Raw genomic sequence first — 19,424 nt, 5'->3', positions numbered from 1 at the left:
ACTATGCTGCTGTTACTATGCTGCTGTTATCTATGCTGCTGTTACTATGCTGCTGTTACTATGCTGCTGTTACTATGCTGCTGTTATTATGCTGCTGTTACTATGCTGCTGTTACTATGCTGCTGTTACTATGCTGCTGTTATTATGCTGCTGTTACTATGCTGCTGTTACTATGCTGCTGTTACTATGCTGCTGTTACTATGCTGCTGTTACTATGCTGCTGTTATTATGCTGCTGTTACTATGCTGCTGTTACTATGCTGCTGTTAATGCTATGCTGCTGTTACTATGCTGCTGTTATTATGCTGCTGTTACTATGCTGCTGTTACTATGCTGCTGTTACTATGCTGCTGTAATGGCTTGCTGCTGTTACTATGCTGCTGTTACTATGCTGCTGTTACTATGCTGCTGTTACTATGCTGCTGTTACTATGCTGCTGTTACTATGCTGCTGTTACTATGCTGCTGTTACTATGCTGCTGTTACTATGCTGCTGTTACTATGCTGCTGTTATTATGCTGCTGTTACTATGCTGCTGTTACTATGCTGCTGTTATTATGCTGCTGTTACTATGCTGCTGTTACTATGCTGCTGTAATGGCTTGCTGCTGTTACTATGCTGCTGTTACTATGCTGCTGTTACTATGCTGCTGTTACTATGCTGCTGTTACTATGCTGCTGTTACTATGCTGCTGTTACTATGCTGCTGTTATGGCTATGCTGCTGTTACTATGCTGCTGTTACTATGCTGCTGTTACTATGCTGCTGTTACTATGCTGCTGTTACTATGCTGCTGTTACTATGCTGCTGTTACTATGCTGCTGTTATTATGCTGCTGTTATTATGCTGCTGTTACTATGCTGCTGTTACTATGCTGCTGTTATTATGCTGCTGTTACTATGCTGCTGTTACTATGCTGCTGTTACTATGCTGCTGTTATTATGCTGCTGTTACTATGCTGCTGTTATCTATGCTGCTGTTACTATGCTGCTGTTACTATGCTGCTGTTACTATGCTGCTGTTACTATGCTGCTGTTACTATGCTGCTGTTACTATGCTGCTGTTATTATGCTGCTGTTACTATGCTGCTGTTACTATGCTGCTGTTACTATGCTGCTGTTACTATGCTGCTGTTATTATGCTGCTGTTACTATGCTGCTGTTACTATGCTGCTGTTACTATGCTGCTGTTACTATGCTGCTGTTACTATGCTGCTGTTACTATGCTGCTGTAATGGCTTGCTGCTGTTACTATGCTGCTGTTACTATGCTGCTGTTACTATGCTGCTGTTACTATGCTGCTGTTACTATGCTGCTGTTACTATGCTGCTGTTACTATGCTGCTGTTACTATGCTGCTGTAATGGCTTGCTGCTGTTACTATGCTGCTGTTACTATGCTGCTGTTACTATGCTGCTGTTACTATGCTGCTGTAATGGCTTGCTGCTGTTACTATGCTGCTGTTACTATGCTGCTGTTACTATGCTGCTGTAATGGCTTGCTGCTGTTACTATGCTGCTGTTACTATGCTGCTGTTACTATGCTGCTGTTACTATGCTGCTGTTACTATGCTGCTGTTACTATGCTGCTGTTACTATGCTGCTGTTATTATGCTGCTGTTACTATGCTGCTGTTACTATGCTGCTGTTACTATGCTGCTGTTACTATGCTGCTGTTACTATGCTGCTGTTACTATGCTGCTGTTACTATGCTGCTGTTACTATGCTGCTGTTACTATGCTGCTGTTACTATGCTGCTGTAATGGCTTGCTGCTGTTACTATGCTGCTGTTACTATGCTGCTGTTACTATGCTGCTGTTACTATGCTGCTGTAATGGCTTGCTGCTGTTACTATGCTGCTGTTATTATGCTGCTGTTACTATGCTGCTGTAATGGCTTGCTGCTGTTACTATGCTGCTGTTACTATGCTGCTGTAATGGCTATGCTGCTGTTACTATGCTGCTGTTATGGCTATGCTGCTGTTACTGCTGTTACTATGTCAGCTGCTGCTGTTGTTATTATGCTGCTGTTACTATGCTGCTGTTACTATGCTGCTGTAATGGCTTGCTGCTGTTACTATGCTGCTGTAATGGCTTGCTGCTGTTACTATGCTGCTGTTACTATGCTGCTGTTATTATGCTGCTGTTATTATGCTGCTGTTACGGTGCTGCTGTTACTATGCTGCTGTAATGGTTTGCTGCTGTTACTATGCTGCTGTTATTATAATGCTGCTATGCTGCTGTACTTGCCGCTGTTACTATGCTGCTGTTATTATGCCGCTGTTACTATGCTGCTGTTACTATGCTGCTGTTACTATGCTGCTTTTATTATGCTGCTGTTACTATGCTGCTGTTAATGGCTATGCTGCTGTTACTATGCTGCTGTTATGGCTATGCTGCTGTTACTATGCTGCTGTTACTATGCTGCTGTTACTATGCTGCTGTTACTAGCTGCTGTAATGGCTTGCTGCTGTTACTATGCTGCTGTTATTATGCTGCTGTTACTATGCTGCTGTTACTATGCTGCTGTAATGGCTTGCTGCTGTTACTATGCTGCTGTAATGGCTTGCTGCTGTTACTATGCTGCTGTTACTATGCTGCTGTTATTATGCTGCTGTTATTATGCTGCTGTTATTATGCTGCTGTTACTATGCTGCTGTTACTATGCTGCTGTTATTATGCTGCTGTTACTATGCTGCTGTTACTATGCTGCTGTTACTATGCTGCTGTTACTATGCTGCTGTTACTATGCTGCTGTTATTATGCTGCTGTTACTATGCTGCTGTTACTATGCTGCTGTTATTATGCTGCTGTTACTATGCTGATGTAATGGCTTGCTGCTGTTACTATGCTGCTGTTACTATGCTGCTATTACTATGCTGCTGTAATGGCTTGCTGCTGTTATTATGCTGCTGTTACTACTATGCTGGTTGTAATGGTTTGCTGATGTTACTATGCTGCTGTTATTATGCTGCTGTTACTATGTCTGTAATGGCTTGCTGCTGTTACTATGCTGATGTTACTATGCTGCTGTTATTATGCGTTGCTGTTACTATGCTGCTGTTAATGGCTATGCTGTTATTATGCTGCTGTTACTATGCTGCTGTTAATATGCTGTTGTTTACTATGCTGCTGTTACCATGGTTTGCTGCTGTTACTATGCTGCTGTTACTATGCTGCTGTTATTATGCTATGCTGCTGTTATTATGCTGCTGTTATTATGCTGCTGTTACTATGCTGCTGTTATTATGTTGCTGTTATTATGCTGCTGTTACTATGCTGCTGTTACTATGCTGCTGTAATGGCTTGCTGCTGCTATGCTGCTGTTACTATAATGCTGCTATGTTACTATGCTGCTGTTACTATGCTGCTGTTATTATGCTGCTGTTACTATGCTGCTGTTATTATGCTGGGTTATTATGCTGCTGTTACTATGCTGCTGTAATGGTTTGCTGCTGTTATTATGCTTGCTGCTGTTACTATGCTGCTGTTATTATGCGGTGCTGTTATTATGCTGCTGTTACTATGCTGCTGTTATTATGCTGCTGTTACTATGCTGCTGTTACTATGCTGCTGTTACTATGCTGCTGTTACTATGCTGCTGTTATTATGCTGCTGTTACTATGCTGCTTTTATTATGTTATTATGCTGCTGTTACTATGCTGCTGTAATGGCTTGCTGCTGTTACTATGCTGCTGTTACTATGCTGCTGTTATTATGTCTGTTGTTACTATGTTGCCACGCTTGCTGGGTTGTTACTATGCTGCTGTTATTATGCTGCTGTTACTATGCTGCTGTTACTATGCTGCTGTTACTATGCTGCTGTTACTATGGTTTGGCTTGCTGCTGTTACTATGCTGCTGTAATGGCTTGCTGCTGTTACTATGCTGCTGTTACTATGCTGATGTAATGGCTATGCTGCTGTTATTATGCTGCTGTTACTTATGCTGCTATTACTATGCTGCTGTTACTATGGCTGTTATTATGCTGCTGTTACTATGCTGCTGTTACTATGCTATGCTGCTGTTACTATGCTGCTGTTACTATGCTGCTATGTATTATGGCTGCTGTTACTATGCTGCTGTTACTATGCTGCTGTTACTATGCTGCTGTAATATGCTGCTGTTACTATGCTGCTGTTACTATGCTGCTGTTACTATGCTGCTGGTTACTATGCTGCTGTAATGGTTTGCTGCTGTTACTATGCTGCTGTTAATGGCTTGCTGTTACTATGTTATTATGCTGCTGTTATTATGCTGCTGTAATATTATGCTGCTGTTACTATGCTGCCGTTACTATGCTGCTGTTATTATGGCTTATGCTGCTGTTACTATGCTGCTGTATTATGCTGCTGTTACTATGCTGCTGTTACTATGCTGCTGTTATTATGCTGCTGTTATTATGCTGCTGTTACTATGCTGCTGTTATTATGCTGCTGTTACTATGCTGCTGTTATTATGCTGCTGTTATTATGCTGCTGTTACTATGCTGATGTTACTGTTACTATGCTGCTTTTATTATGCTGCTGTTACTATTATGCTGCTGTTACTATGCTGATGTTACTATGCTGCTGTTATTATGCTGCTTGCTGCTGTTACTATGCTGATGTTAATTATGCTTTATTATGCTGCTGTTACTATGCTGCTGTTACTATGCTGCTGTTAATGGCTATGCTGCTGTTACTATGCTGCTGTTATTATGCTGCTGTTACTTGCTGCTGTTACTATGCTGCTGTTACTTATGCTGCTGTTACTATGCTGCTGTTATTATGCTGCTGTAATGGCTTGCTGCTGTTACTATGCTGTTATTATGCTGCTGTTACTATGGCTTGCTGTTACTATGCTGCTGTTACTATGCTGCTGTTATTATGCTGCTGTTACTATGCTGCTGTTACTATGCTGCTGTTACTTATGCTGCTGTTATTATGCTGCTGTTACTATGCTGCTGTTATTATGCTGCTGTTATTATGCTGCTGTTACTATGCTGCTGTTACTATGCTGCTGTTATTATGCTGCTTTTATTATGCTGCTGTTACTGCTGCTGCTGTTACTATGCTGCTGTTACTATGCTGCTGTAATGGCTATGCTGCTGTTACTATGCTGCTGTTACTATGCTGCTGTTACTTGCTGCTGTTACTATGCTGCTGTTATTATGCTGCTGTTACTATGCTGCTGTTATTATGCTGCTGTTACTATGCTGCTGTTACTATGCTGCTGTTACTATGCTGCTGTAATTATGCCGTTGTTACTATGCTGCTGTTATGGCTTGCCGCTGTTACTATGCCGCTGTTACTATGCTGCTGTTATTATGCTGCTATGTGCTGTAATGGTTTGTTGCTATGCTGCTGTTACTATGCTGCTGGGTTACTATGCTGCTGTTACTATGCTGATGTAATGGCTTGCTGCTATTATGCTGCTGTTACTATGCTGCTATTACTATGCTGCTGTTATTATGCTGCTGTTACTATGCTGCTGTTACTATGCTGCTGTTACTATGCTGCTGTTGGCTTGCTGCTGTTACTATGCTGCTGTTACTTATGCTGCTGTTATTATGCTGCTGTTACTATGCTGAAAGTTATTATGTTGCCGTTACTATGCTGCTGGTTATATGCTGCTGTTACTACTGCTGTTACTATGCTGCTGTAATGGCTTGTTGCTGTTATTATGCTGTTTATTATGCTATGCTGCTGTAATGGCTTGGCTTGCTGTTATTATGCTGCTGTTATTATGGCTGCTGCTTTACTATGCTGCTGTTATTATGCTGCTGTTATTATGCTGCTGTTACTATGCTGCTGTTACTATGCTGATGTTACTATGCTGCTGTTATTATGCTTACTATGCTGCTGTTACTATGTTGCTGTTACTATGCTTATTATGCTATGCTGCTGTTACTATGCTGCTGTTACTATGCTGCTGTAATGGTTTGCTGCTGTTACTATGCTGCTGCTGCTACTATGCTGTTGTTACTATGTTACTATGCCGCGCTGCTGTTATTATGCTGCTGTTATTATGCTGCTGTTACTATGCTGCTGTTACCATGCTATGCTGTTAATGGCTACTGCGTGCCGTTATTATGCTGCTGTTACTATGCTGCTGTTACTATGCTGCTGTTACTATGCTGTTGTTACTATGCTGCTGTTACTATGCTGCTGTTATTATGCTGCTGTTACTATGCTGCTGTTACTATGCTGCTGTTATTATGCTGGTTACTATGCTGCTGTTACTATGCTGCTGTTATTATGCTGCTGTTACTATGCTGCTGTTACTATGCTGCTGTTACTATGCTGCTGTAATGGCTTGCCGCTGTTACTACGTGTTGCTGTTACTATGCTGCTGTAATGGCTTGGTTGTTACTATGCTGCTGTTACTGTTTACTATGCTGCTGTTACTATGCTGCTGTTATTATGCTATGTTACTATGCTGCTGTTACTATGCTGCTGTTACTATGCTGCTGTAATGGCTTGCTGCTGTTACTATGCTGCTGTTACTATGCTGCTGTTACTATGCTGCTGTTACTATGCTGCTGTTACTATGCTGCTGTTATTATGCTATGCTTACTGCTGTTACTATGCCGCTGTTACTATGCTGCTGTTACTATGCTGCTGTTAATGCTGCTGTTACTATGCTGCTGTTATGCTGTTTGTTGCTGTTACTATGCTGATGTTACTGCTTGTTACTATGCTGCTATGTTACTATGCTGCTGTTACTATGCTGCTGTAATGGCTTGCTGCTGTTACTATATGCTGTTATTATGCTATGCTGCTGTTACTATGCTGCTGTAATGGTTTGCTGCTGTTACTATGCTGCTGTTACTATGCTGCTGTTATTATGCTGCTGTTACTATGCTGCTGTTATGGCTATGCTGCTGTTATTATGCTGCTGTTACTTTGCTGCTGTTACTATGCTGCTGTAATGGCTTGCTGCTGTTATTATGCTGCTGTTACTTATGCTGCTGTTACTATGCTGCTGTTATTATGCTGCTGTTACTATGCTGCTGTTACTATGCTGCTGTTACTATGCTGCTGTTATTATGCTGCTGTTACTATGCTGCTGTTACTATGCTGCTGTTTACTATGCTGCTGTTACTATGCTGCTGTTACTATGCTGCTGTTATTATGCTGCTGTTATGGTATGCTGCTGTTATTATGCTGCTGTTACTATGCTGCTGTTACTATGCTGCTGTAATGACCTGCTGCTGTTATTATGCTGCTGTTACTATGCTGCTGTTACTATGGCTGCTGTTACTTATGCTGCTGTTACTATGCTGCTGTTACTATGCTGCTGTTACTATGCTGCTGTTACTATGCTGCTGTTACTATGCTGCTGTTACTATGCTGCTGTAATGGCTTGCTGCTGTTACTATGCTGCTGTTACTATGCTGCTGTTACTATGCTGCTGTTATGGTATGCTGCTGTTACTATGCTGTTACTATGCTGCTGTTACTATGCTGCTGTTACTATGCTGCTGTTACTATGCTGCTGTTACTATGCTTGTTACTGTAATGGCTTGCTGCTGTTACTATGCTGCTGTTACTATGCTGCCGTTACTATGCTGCTGTAATGGCTTGCTGCTGTTACTAGTGCTGCTGTTACTATGCTGCTGTTACTATGCTGTTACTATGCTGATGTAATGGCTTGCTGCTGTTACTATGCTGCTGTTACTATGCTGCTATTACTATGCTGCTGTAATGGCTTGCTGCTGTTACTATGCTGCTGTTACTATGCTGCTGTTACTATGCTGCTGTTACTATGCTGCTGTAATGGCTTGCTGCTGTTACTATGCTGCTGTTACTTTGCTGCTGTTACTATGCTGCTGTAATGGCTTGCTGCTGTTATTATGCTGCTGTTATTATGCTGCTGTTACTATGCTGCTGTTACTATGCTGCTGTTACTATGCTGCTGTTACTATGCTGCTGTTACTATGCTGCTGTTACTATGCTGCTGTTACTATGCTGCTGTTACTATGCTGCTGTAATGGTATGCTGCTGTTACTATGCTGCTGTTATTATGCTGCTGTTACTATGCTGCTGTTATTATGCTGCTGTTACTATGCTGCTGTTACTTATGCTGCTGTTACTATGTTGCTGTAATGACCTGTTGTTACTTATGCTGCTGTTACTATGCTGCTGTTACTATGCTGCTGTTACTATGCTGCTGTTATTATGGCTTGTCAGCTGTTACTATGCTGCTGTTACTATGGCTTGTTACTATGCTGCTGTTACTATGCTGCTGTTACTATGCTGCTGTAATGGTTTGTTGCTGTTACTATGCTGCTGCTGCTGTTACTATGCTGCTGTAATGGTTTGTTGCTGTTACTATGCTGCTGTTAATGGCTTGCTGCTGTTAATGGCTGTTACTATGCTGCTGTTACTATGCCACTGTTACTATGCTGCTGTAATGGCTTGCTGCTGTTACTATGCTGCTGTTACTATGCTGCTGTTACTATGCTGCTGTAATGGCTATGCTGCTGTTACTATGCTGCTGTTACTATGCTGCTGTTACTATGCTGCTGTAATGGCTGTTACTGCTGCTGTTACTATGCTGCTGTTACTATGCTGCTGTTACTATGCTGCTGTTACTATGCTGCTGTAATGGCTTGTTGCTGTTACTATGCTGCTGTTACTTATGCTTATTACTATGCTGCTGTTACTATGCTGCTGTTACTATGCTGCTGTTACTATGCTGCTGTAATGGCTTTGCTGCTGTTACTATGCTGCTATTACTATGCTGCTGTAATGGCCTTGCTGTTACTATGCTGTGTTACTATGCTGCTGTTACTATGCTGCTGTTACTATGCTGCTGTTACTATGCTGCTGTTACTATGCTGCTGTTACTGGTGCTGCTGTTACTATGCTGTTGCTGTAATGGTTTGTTGCTGTTACTATGCTGCTGTTACTATGCTGCTGTTACTATGCTGCTGTTACTATGCTGCTGTTACTATGCTGCTGTAATGGTTTGTTGCTGTTACTATGCATGCTGTAATGGTTTGCTGCTGTTACTGTTACTATGCTGCTGTTACTAATGGCCTGCTGCTGTTACTATGCTGCTGTTATGCTGCCGTTACTGCTGCTGTTACTATGCTGCTGTAATGGCTTGCTGCTGTTACTATGCTGCTGTTACTATGCTGCTGTAATGGCTTGCTGCTGTTACTATGCTGCTGTTACTATGCTGCTGTTACTATGCTGCTGTAATGGCCTGCTGCTGTTACTATGCTGCTGTTACTATGCTGCACTGTTACTATGCTGCTGTTACTATGCTGCTGTTACTATGCTGCTGTAACTTGTTGCTGTTACTATGCTGCTGTTACTATGCTGCTGTAATGGCCTGCTGCTGCTTACTATGCTGTTGTTACTATGCTGCTGTTACTATGCTGCTGTTACTATGCTGCTGTTACTATGCTGCTGTTACTTATGCTGCTGTTACTATGCTGCTGTTATATGCTGCTGTTACTATGCTGCTGTTACTATGCTGCTGTTACTATGCTGCTGTTACATTATGCTGCTGTTACTTATGCTGCTGTTACTATGCTGCTGTTACTATGCTGCTGTTACTATGCTGCTGTTACTATGCTGCTGTTACTATGCTGCTGTTACTATGCTGCTGTTACTATGCTGCTGTTGGCTTGCTGCTGTTATTATGCTGCTGTTGGCTTGCTGCTGTTATTATGCGTTGCTGTTACTATGCTGCTGTTACTATGCTGCTGTTATATGCTGTAATGGCTTGCTGCTGTTACTATGCTGCTGTTACTATGCTGCTGTTACTATGCTGCTGTTACTATGCTGCTGTTACTATGCTGCTGTAATGGTTTGCTGTTACTATGCTGCTGTAATGTTACTATGCTGCTGTAATGGCTTGCTGCTGTTACTATGCCGCTGTTACTATGCTGCTGTTACTATGCTGCTGTAATGGCTGCTTGTTACTATGCTGCTGTTACTATGCTGCTGTTACTATGCTGCTGTTACTTATGCTGCTGTAATGGCTTGGTTGCTGTTACTATGCTGCTGTTACTATGGCTTGCTATTACTATGCTGCTGTAATGGCTTGCTGCTGTTACTATGCTGCTGTTACTATGCTGCTGTTATTATGCTGCTGTTACTATGCTGCTGTTACTATGCTGCTGTTATTATGCTGCTGTTACTATGCTGCTGTTGGCTTGCTGCTGTTACTATGCTGCTGTTACTATGCTGTTACTATGCTTAATTACTGCTGCTTACTATGCTGCTGTTACTATGCTGCTGTTACTATGCTGCTGTAATGGCTTGCTGCTGTTACTATGCTGCTGTTACTATGCTGTGTAATGGCCGTTGCTGTTACTATGCTGCTGTTACTATGTGCTGCTGTAATGGCTTGTTGCTGTTACTATGCTGCTGTTACTATGCTGCTGTTATTATGCTGCTGTTATGGCTATGCTGCTGTTACTATGCTGCTGTTACTATGTTGCTGTTACTATGCTGCTGTTATTATGCTGTTGTTACTATGCTGCTGTTACTATGCTGCTGTTATTATGCTGCTGTTACTATGCTGCTGTTACTATGCTGCTGTAATGGCTTGCTGCTGTTACTATGCTGCTGTTACTATGCTGCTGTTACTTACTATGCTGCTGTAATGGCTTGCTGCTGTTACTTATGCTGCTGTTACTATGCTGCTGTTACTATGCTGCTGTTACTATGCTGCTGTTACTATGCTGCTGTTATTATGCTGCTGTTATTATGCTGCTTGTTAATATGCTGGGTTACTATGCTGCTGTAATGGCTTGCTGCTGTTACTATGCTGCTGTTACTATGCTGCTGTAATGGCCTGCTGCTGTTACTATGCTGTTGTTACTATGCTGCTGTTACTATGCTGTGTAATGGCTATGCTGCTGTTACTGCTGCTGTTACTATGCCGTGCAATGGCTTGCTGCTGTTACTATGCTGCTGTTACTATGCTGCTGTTACTATGCTGCTGTAATGGCTTGCTGCTGTTACTATGCCGCTGTTATTAGCTGGTTGTTACTATGCTGCTGTTACTATGCTGCTGTTATTATGCCGCTGTTACTATGCCGCTGTTACTATGCTGCTGTTACTATGCTGCTGTTACTATGCTGCTGTTACTATGCTGCTGTTACTATGCTGCTGTAATGGTTTGTTGCTGTTACTATGCTGCTGTAATGGCTTGCTGCTGTTACTATGCTGCTGTTACTATGCTGCTGTTACTATGCTGCTGTTACTATGCTGCTGTAATGGCTTGCTGCTGTTACTATGCTGCTGTTACCATGCCGCTGTTACTATGCTGTTACTATGCTTTACTATGCTGCTGTTACTATGCTGCTGTTATATTATGCTGCTGTTACTATGCTGCTGTTATATGCTGCTGTTACTTGCTGCTGTTACTATGCTGCTGTAATGGCTTGCTGCTGTTACTATGCTGCTGTTATTATGCTGCTGTTAATGGTTTAAGGTTGTTACTATGCTGCTGTTACTTATGTGCTGTTACTATGCTGCTGTTACTATGCTGCTGTTATTATGCTGCTGTTACTATGCTGCTGTTACTATGCTGCTGTAATTGCTTGCTGCTGTTACTATGCTGCTGTTACTTATGCTGCTGTTACTATGCTGCTGTTACTATGCTGCTGTAATGGCTATGCTGCTGTTACTATGCTGCTGTTACTAATGCTGCTGTTACTATGCTGCTGTTACTATGCTGCTGTTACTATGGCTTGCCGTTACTATGCTGTTATTATGCTGCTGTTACTATGCTGCTGTTACTATGCTGCTGTTACTATGCTGCTGTTACTATGCTGCTGTTATTATGCTGCTGTTGTACTTTATGTTGCTGTTACTATGCTGCTGTTATTATGCTGCTGTTACTATGCTGCTGTTACTATGCTGCTGTTACTATGTTGCTGTTACTATGCTGCTGTTACTGTTATGCTGCTGTTACTATGCTGCTGTTACTATGCTGCTGTTACTTTGCTGCTGTTACTATGCTGCTGTTACTATGCTGTTTACTTATGCTGCTGTTACTATGCTGCTGTTACTATGCTGCTGTTACTATGCTGCTTGTTACTATGCTGTTATTATTATGCTGCTGTTACTATGCTGCTGTTACTATGCTGCTGTAATGGCTTGCTGCTGTTACTATGCTGCTGTAATGGCTTGCTGCTGTTACTATGCTGCTGTTATTATGCTGCTGTTATTATGCTGCTGTTACTATGCTGCTGTTACTATGCTGCTGTTACTATGCTGCTGTTACTATGCTGCTGCGCCACTATGCTGCTGTTATTATGCTGCTGTTACTATGTTGCCGCTGCTGTACTATGCTGCTGTTACTATGCTGCTGTTACTGGATGCTGCTGTTACTATGCTGCTGTTACTATGCTGCTGTTACTATGCTGCTGTTAATATGCTGCTGTTATGGTTTGCTGCTGTTACTATGCTGCTGTTATTATGCTGTTACTATGCTGCTGTTACTATGCTGCTGTTATTATGCTGCTGTTATTATGCTGCTGTTATTATGCTGCTGTTACTATGCTGCTGTAATGGTATGCTGATGTTACTATGCTGCTGTAATGGCTTGCTGCTGTTACTATGCTGCTGTTACTTATTATGCTGCTGTTATTATGCTATGCTGCTATGCTGCTGTTACTATGCTGCTGTTACTATGCTGCTGTTATTATGCTGCTGTTACTATGCTGCTGTTATTATGCTGCTGTTACTATGCTGCTGTTACTATGCTGCTGTTACTATGCTGCTTTTATTATGCTGCTGTTACTATGCTGCTGTTACTATGCTGCTGTTACTATGCTGCTGTAATGGCTTGCTGCTGTTACTATGCTGCTGTTACTATGCTGCTGTTACTATGCTGCTGTAATGGCTTGCTGCTGTTACTATGCTGCTGTTATTATGCTGCTGTTACTATGCTGCTGTTACTATGCTGCTGTTACTATGCTGCTGTTATTATGCTGCTGTTACTATGCTGCTGTTACTATGCTGCTGTAATGGCTTGCTGCTGTTACTATGCTGCTGTAATGGCTTGCTGCTGTTACTATGTTGCTGTTACTATGCTGCTGTTATTATGCTGCTGTTATTATGCTGATGTTACTATGTTAATATGCTGCTGTTACTTTTGCTGTTACTATGCTGTTAATGCTGCTTTATTATGCTGCTGTTACTATGCTGCTGTTACTATGCTGCTGTTATTATGCTGCTGTTACTATGCTGATGTTACTATGCTGCTGTTACTATGCTGCTGTTACTATGCTGCTGTTACTATGCTGCTGTTACTATGCTGCTGTTATTATGCTGCTGTTACTATGCTGATGTTACTATGCTGCTGTTATTATGCTGCTGTTACTATGCTGCTGTTACTATGCTGATGTTACTATGCTGCTGTTATTATGCTGCTGTTACTATGCTGCTGTTACTATGCTGCTGTTATTATGCTGCTGTTACTATGCTGCTGTTACTATGCTGCTGTAATGGCTTGCTGCTGTTACTATGCTGCTGTTACTATGCTGCTGTTACTATGCTGCTGTAATGGCTTGCTGCTGTTACTATGCTGCTGTTATTATGCTGCTGTTACTATGCTGCTGTTACTATGCTGCTGTTACTATGCTGCTGTTATGGCTATGCTGCTGTTACTATGCTGCTGTTATTATGCTGTTACTATGCTGCTGTTACTATGCTGCTGTAATGGCTTGCTGCTGTTACTATGCTGCTGTAATGGCTTGCTGCTGTTACTTATGCTGTTACTATGCTGCTGTTACTTATGCTGCTGTTATTATGCTGCTGTTACTATGCTGCTGTTACTATGCTGCTGTTACTATGCTGCTGCTGATGTTACTATGCTGCTGTAATGGCTACTGCTGCTGTTATTATGCTGCTGTTACTATGTTGCTGTTATGCTGTTACTATGCCGCTTACTTATGCTGCTGTTACTATGCTGCTGTTATTATGCTGCTGTTACTATGCTGCTGTTATTATGCTGCTGTTACTATGCTGCTGTAATGGCTATGCTGCTGTTACTATGCTGCTGTTACTATGCTGCTGTTACTATGCTGCTGTTATTATGCTATTATGCTGCTGTTACTATGCTGCTGTTACTATGCTGCTGTTACTATGCTGCTGTTAATGGCTTGCTGCTGTTACTATGCTGCTGTTATTATGCTGCTGTTACTATGCTGCTGTTACTATGCTGCTGTTACTATGCTGCTGTTGGCTTGCTGCTGTTACTATGCTGCTGTTATTATGCTGCTGTTATGCTGCTGTTATGGTATGCTGCTGTTACTATGCTGCTGTTATTATGCTGCTGTTACTATGCTGCTGTTACTATGCTGCTGTTACTATGCTGCTGTAATGGCTTGCTGCTGTTACTATGCTGCCGTTATTATGCTTGCTGTTACTGCTGCTGTTACTGCTGTAATGGCTTGTTACTATGCTGCTGTTATTATGCTGCTGTTACTATGCTGCTGTTACTATGCTGCTGTTACTATGCTGCTGTTATTATGCTGCTGTTACTATGCTGCTGTTACTATGCTGCTGTTGGCTTGCTGCTGTTATTATGCTGCTGTTACTATGCTGCTGTTACTATGCTGCTGTAATGGCTATGCTGCTGTTACTATGCTGCTGTTACTATGCTGCTGTTATTATGCTGCTGTTATTATGCTGCTGTTACTATGCTGCTGTTATTATGCTGCTGTTATTATGCTGCTGTTACTATGCTGCTGTTACTATGCTGCTGTTATTATGCTGCTGTTACCATGCTGGCTATGTTGTTATTATGCTGCTGTTACTATGCTGCTGTTGTTACTATGCTGCTGCTATACGTTATGCTGCTGTTATTATGCTGCTGTTATTATGCTGCTGTTATTATGCTGCTGTTATTATGCTGCTGTTACTATGCTGCTGTTACTTATGCTGCTGTTACTGTTACTATGCTGCTGTTACTATGCTGCTGTAATGGCTTGCTGCTGTTACTTATGCTGCTGTTACTATGCTGCTGTTATTATGCTTACTATGCTGTTACTATGCTGCTGTTACTATGTTACTATGCTGTTATTATGCTGCTGTTACTATGCTGCTGTTACTATGCTGCTGTTATTATGCTGCTGTTACTATGCTGCTGTTACTATGCTGCTGTTACTATGCTGCTGTTATTATGCTGCTGTTATTATGCTGCTGTTACTATGCTGCTGTTATTATGCTGTTATTATGCTGTTACTGCTGCTGTTACTATGCTGCTGTTACTATGCTGCTGTTACTATGCTGCTGTTACTATGCTGCTGTTATTATGCTGTTACTATGCTGCTGTTATTATGCTGCTGTTATTATGCTGCTGTTACTATGCTGCTGTTACTATGCTGCTGTTACTATGCTGCTGTTACTATGCTGCTGTTACTATGCTGCTGTTACTATGCTGCTGTTACTATGCTGCTGTTACTATGCTGCTGTTATTATGCTGCTGTTACTATGCTGCTGTTACTATGCTGCTGTTACTATGCTGCTGTTACTATGCTGCTGTTACTATGCTGCTGTTACTATGCTGCTGTTATTATGCTGCTGTTATTATGCTGCTGTTACTATGCTGTAATGACCTGCTGTTTACTATGCTGCTGTTACTATGCTGCTGTTACTATGCTGCTGTTACTATGCTGCTGTTACTATGCTGCTGTTACTATGCTGCTGTTATGACTATGCTGCTGTTACTATGCTGTTACTATGCTGCTGTTACTATGCTGCTGTTACTATGCTGCTGTTATTATGCTGCCGTGTTACTATGCCGCTGTTATTATGCTGCTGTTACTATGCTGTAATGTTAATATGCTGCTGTTACTATGCTGCTGTAATGGCTTGCTGCTGTTACTATGCCGTTGCTGTTACTATGCTGCTGTATTATGCTGCTGTTACTATGCTGCTGTTGACCTGCTGCTGTTACTATGCTGCTGTTACTATGCTGCTGTTATTATGCTGCTGTTACTATGCTGCTGTTACTATGCTGCTGTTACTATGCTGCTGTTATATGCTGTTGTTACTATGCTGCTGTTATGCTATGCTGCTGTTACTATGCTGCTGTTACTATGCTGCTGCTTATTATGCTGCTGTTACTATGCTGCTGTTACTATGCTGCTGTTATTATGCTGCTGTTATTATGCTGCTGTTACTATGCTGCTGTTACTATGCTGCTGTTATTATGCTGCTGTTACTATGCTGCTGTTACTATGCTGCTGTTACTTATGCTGCTGTTACTATGCTGCTGTTATTATGCTGATGTTACTATGCTGCTGTTATTATGCTGTTATTATGCTGCTGTTACTATGTTACTATGCTGTTACTATGCTGCTGTTATATGCTGCTGTTATTATGCTGCTGTTATTATGCTGCTGTTATGCTGATGTTACTTGCTGCTGTTATTATGCTACTGCTGCTGTTACTATGCTGCTGTTACTATGCTGCTGTTACTATGCTGCTGTTATTATGCTGCTGTTACTATGCTGCTGTTACTATGCTGCTGTTACTATGCTGCTGTTACTTATGCTGCTGTTACTATGCTGCTGTTACTACTATGCTGCTGTTACTATGCTGCTGTTACTATGCTGCTGTTATTATGCTGCTGTTATTATGCTGCTGTTACTATGCTGCTGTTACTATGCTGCTGTTACTATGCTGCTGTTACTATGCTGCTGTTACTATGCTGCTGTTATTATGCTGCTGTTACTATGCTGCTGTTACTATGCTGCTGTTACTATGCTGCTGTTACTATGCTGCTGTTAATGGCTTTATTATGCTGCTGTTACTATGCTGCTGTTACTATGCTGCTGTTACTATGCTGCTATTATGCTGCTGTTACTGTTACTATGCTGCTGTTACTATGCTGCTGTTAATGCTGCTGTAATGACCTGCTGTTTACTATGCTGCTGTTACTATGCTGCTGTAATGGCCTATGCTGCTGTTACTATGCTGCTGTTACTATGCTGCTGTTAATATGCTGCTGTTACTATGCTGCTGTTACTATGCTGCTGTTACTATGCTGCTGTAATGGTTTGTTGCTGTTACTATGCTGCTGTAATGGCTTGCTGCTGTTACTATGCTGCTATGCTGCTGTTACTATGCTGCTGTTATGGCTTTGCTGCTGTTACTATGCTTGCTGCTTTACTATGCTGCTGTTACTATGCTGCTGTTACTATGCTGCTGTTGGCTATGCTGCTGTTACTATGTCATTGTTACTATGCTGCTGTAATGGCTGCTGCTGTTACTATGCTGCTGTTACTATGCTGCTGTTACTATGCTGCTGTAACTTGCTGCTGTTACTATGCTGCTGTAATGGCCTGCTGCTGTTACTATGCTGCTGCTGCTGTTACTATGCTGCTGTTACTATGCTGCTATTACTATGCTGCTGTAATGGCTATGCTATGCTGTAACTATGCTGCTGTTACTGCTGCTGTAATGGCTTGCTATGCTGCTGTAACTATGCTGCTGTTACTATGCTGCTGTTACTATGCTGCTGTAATGGCTATGCTGCTGTTACTATGCTGCTGTTACTATGCTGCTGTAATGGCCTGCTGCTGTTACTATGCTGCTGTTACTATGCTGCTGTAACTATGCTGCTGTAATGGCTTGCTGCAGTTACTATGCTGCTGTTACTATGCTGCTGCTGTAAAGGCTTGCTGCTGTACATTTTGACTGCTTTCTATAGTATGTTTCTTTGTGTTTTCAGAACAGTGAGCCCTGAGCTAAAATCCTACGCTCTTGGAGTTCTGTTTCTGGGCCTGAGACTACTAGGTAGGAGATCACTGTAATCAATAACATGTTTCTGGGCCTGAGACTACGAGGTAGGAGATCACTGTCATCAATAACATGTTTCTGGGCCTGAGACTACGAGGTAGGAGATCACTGTCATCAATAACATGTTTCTGGGCCTGAGACTACTAGGTAGGAGATCACTGTCATCAATAACATGTTTCTGGGCCTGAGACTACTAGGTAGGAGATCACTGTCATCAATAACATGTTTCTGGGCCTGAGACTACTAGGTAGGAGATCACTGTCATCAATAGCATGTTTCTGGGCCTGAGAATACTAGGTAGGAGATCACTGTCATCAATAACATGTTTCTGGGCCTGAGACTACTAGGTAGGAGATCACTGTCATCAATAACATGTTTCTGGGCCTGAGACTACTAGGTAGGAGATCACTGTCATCAATAACATGTTTCTGGGCCTGAGACTACTAGGTCGGAGATGACTGTCATCAATAACATGTTTCTGGGCCTGAGACTACTAGGTAGGAGATCACTGTCATCAATAACATGTTTCTGGGCCTGAGACTACTAGGTAGGAGATCACTGTCATCAATAACATGGCTTTTATTCCATTGTTTATGTACAATACAAACCAAGCTGAATCCATTACATGTAATGTTAGCTATACTGTATGTGTTTAAGTATGATGGCTGATCTATTGTTTGCATTTTCAAGCCACAATGAACCAAGCAAACCAGACAATCACAGCATCTAAGGTTTGGGTCTAATGTCTGATCTATGTTCCCTCTCCTCCCAGGTTTCATCCCTCCCCCTCTGATCTTCGGCATGGGCATCGACTCCACCTGCCTGTTCTGGTCCACAGTCTGTGGAGACAAGGGAGCCTGCATGCTGTACGACAACGTGGCCTATCGACACCTCTACGTGAGTATCGCCATCGCTCTCAAGTCCACCGCCTTCATCCTTTACACCACCACTTGGCAGTGTCTCCGGACCAACTATAAGAAATACATTAAGAACAGTGAAGGCTACCTGACTCCCACCCAGCTGTTTGCCTCTAACGTGACTCTGGACAACCTGGGCAAGGAGATCACCCAGAACCCAGGCAACCGGACAACATTTATATATAACCTGGAGGAACCAGAGATGAGTTATAACATGGAGTCTGTTTTATAGTTTCTCCAAGACCCGGGGGCCGACTAACAGGCTGGCTGCCTGTCTGGCAAGCTAACTAACTGGCTGGCTGCCTGACTGGAAAGCTGGCTGACTGCCTGACTGGCAAGCTAACCTACTGGCTGGCTGCCTGACTGGTAAGCTAACCTACTGGCTGGCTGCCTGACTGGCAAGCTGGCTGACTGGCTGGCTGCCTGACTGGCAAGCTAATCTACTGGCTGGCTGCCTGACTGGCAAGCTAACCTACTGGCTGGCTGCCTGACTGGCAAGCTGGCTGACTGGTTGGCTGGCTGACTGGTTGGCTGCCTGACTGGCAAGCTAATCTACTGGCTGGCTGCCTGACTGGCAAGCTGGCTGACTAGCTGGCTGCCTGACTGGCAAGCTGGCTGACTGGCTGGCTGGCTGCCTGACTGCAAGCTAACTGGCTGGCTAACTGGCTGGCTGGCTGACTGGCAAGCTAACTGGCTGGCTGGCAAGCTAACTGGCTTTCTGGCTGACTGGCAAGCTAACTGGCTGGCTTGCTGG

The 19,424-nt window shown here is 42.6% G+C and overlaps 1 protein-coding gene across 1 annotated transcript in view; it reads left to right on the top strand.

Annotated features, from left to right (window-relative positions):
• LOC135552108 (solute carrier organic anion transporter family member 3A1-like) overlaps positions 1 to 19,088 on the top strand; it is a 186,034-nt gene extending 166,946 nt beyond the window's left edge. Inside the window, exons 3-4 of the mRNA XM_064983522.1 lie at positions 17,686 to 17,750; positions 18,526 to 19,088. Coding sequence (XP_064839594.1) covers positions 17,686 to 17,750; positions 18,526 to 18,902 — 442 coding nt within the window. The 3' untranslated portion in view covers positions 18,903 to 19,088. The remainder of the gene's footprint in view (positions 1 to 17,685; positions 17,751 to 18,525) is intronic.
• Positions 19,089 to 19,424: the final 336 nt, after the last annotated feature.

This window comes from Oncorhynchus masou, chromosome 2 (assembly GCF_036934945.1).
Source record: "Oncorhynchus masou masou isolate Uvic2021 chromosome 2, UVic_Omas_1.1, whole genome shotgun sequence".
NCBI lineage: Eukaryota > Metazoa > Chordata > Actinopteri > Salmoniformes > Salmonidae > Oncorhynchus > Oncorhynchus masou.
The sequence above is the reverse complement of the archived record's forward strand: the minus strand, read 5'-3'. Positions and strand labels throughout refer to the sequence as shown.